The 1,593-nt window shown below is 37.4% G+C and overlaps 1 protein-coding gene across 1 annotated transcript in view; it reads right to left on the bottom strand.

The window, feature by feature from the left end:
* Positions 1–855: 855 nt before the first annotated feature.
* LOC110444130 (caspase-1-like) overlaps positions 856–1,593 on the bottom strand; it is a gene marked incomplete at its 3' end in the record, with an annotated part of 14,836 nt that continues 14,098 nt past the window's right edge. The window contains exon 9 of the mRNA XM_021488543.1: positions 856–990. Within this exon, the coding sequence (XP_021344218.1) occupies positions 856–990 (135 nt within the window). The remainder of the gene's footprint in view (positions 991–1,593) is intronic.

Here is a 1,593-nt window from a genome sequence, read left to right as displayed (position 1 = left end):
CAAATGTGCTACCAATGTTAACCTCGAGATCCAGCCTCAAGCCTGCGAACTACGTAGTCATAACATATAAATGGTTGTAGTCCGACCACATATAAACGACATTTTTCATTGGTTAATAACCATAGGTTATTGGGTGATAGACCATGCGCGTGCGTGTATTATTTTCCAACAAACCATTCATGTGATGTCGATTATTGATGGATTTGATTGCTTGAAATGAACATCTGTTATAAAGCATGACATCAGTACAGGTGTTAATTGTTTTCGTCTGCCGACCAAATGGCGACCGAAAATGATAAATCATTTCCAAATGTATCGCGGTTAAAGAGAAAAAATAGGTCGGCAATGATAAAACGCAGCTTGTTGTGAAATGAAGACATAGGCTTCACGTGACAAATATTAGCGTGCTCATCATAGGCGTGTTCACACTGAGGTAGACGTGAAAAAGACGAAAAAGAATTGTATTATATTTTACTTCGTAGAATAGATGTAATCAACATATGATTGTATATTATTGTGGAATCATAGTTCGGGATTCGCAAACGATGGAAATAAATCAAATCAGGCTGCAAGCGACCTTTGTTAATGATTTTTCCCCAAACATGTTCTCATCCCGTTACTTCATCCATCATAATATGTGCACATTCGTTGATAATTTCTTAAAAAGCCGGGCGTGAATATACAAATGCACTCACGATTTGTATTGAGGTACTCAAGCCTTTGATCGCAACAAGATAAGTGCGGGGTTCTTGCCTCGCCTATTGAGTCCTTTTACGGGTATGTTTGTAGTATTTCGGAACCAAGCCCCAGAACTTTTATTGCTAAAGATAGTTTAGGAACATTAAATACACTTACCTGGTGTCGTTGCCCATATCACTAAGACATCAGAATCATCTAAGATGGGGCACTTGTCATGTATATGGTCACTGCGTATGTCATTCTGTAGTTCCTTTTTCTTGCAACTTTGCATTAGGAACACTTTCGGTCTACCTATGACAATAGAGATTCATATAAGTATATTTACATTTGCATGGCATTGTCACTATATAGCCTCTTTGAAAGCTGTGTCGTTGATGGGACTTTAATTACCATGCATCACGAGACACAATTCTTAGCGTATTAATACAACACTGACCGGAACTACAATATCCAATATAAATGAGACGGTAGATGGAACATAACGACATTATCTGTTGCACCACTGCCTCAGGAAGTATATTTTTCTCTTTTCCCGATACATCACTCATTAAAATGACTTCCAAGTTTAAAGCTACAACATTTTTATCTTTCGTTAAATTTAATGCAATCAAGATCCAATGAAAAGGGTCAATCCTGGTTGCATTTATGTACCGAAATCTGCATGCACAGTATTTGTATGTATTGTAACTTGGTAAGAATCGAATGTTTTATTTTTCATAAGGTAATATCCTATCAAAGATAATTACAGACGTGCTTCCATTTGTGTTATGTATGCGTGTAATTGTGCAGGAGGCAGGGTATGACAAAGGAACTTTTTGTGGTTTGGGTATATCCAAATTGTCGGTTCTGGTAACCTGATATTGTTCGTTTCCTCCTGTCCAGCAATTGTATATC

Source organism: Mizuhopecten yessoensis, unplaced genomic scaffold (assembly GCF_002113885.1).
Source record: "Mizuhopecten yessoensis strain PY_sf001 unplaced genomic scaffold, ASM211388v2 scaffold2015, whole genome shotgun sequence".
In the NCBI taxonomy this organism is placed as follows: Eukaryota; Metazoa; Mollusca; class Bivalvia; order Pectinida; family Pectinidae; genus Mizuhopecten; species Mizuhopecten yessoensis.
The sequence above is the reverse complement of the archived record's forward strand: the minus strand, read 5'-3'. Positions and strand labels throughout refer to the sequence as shown.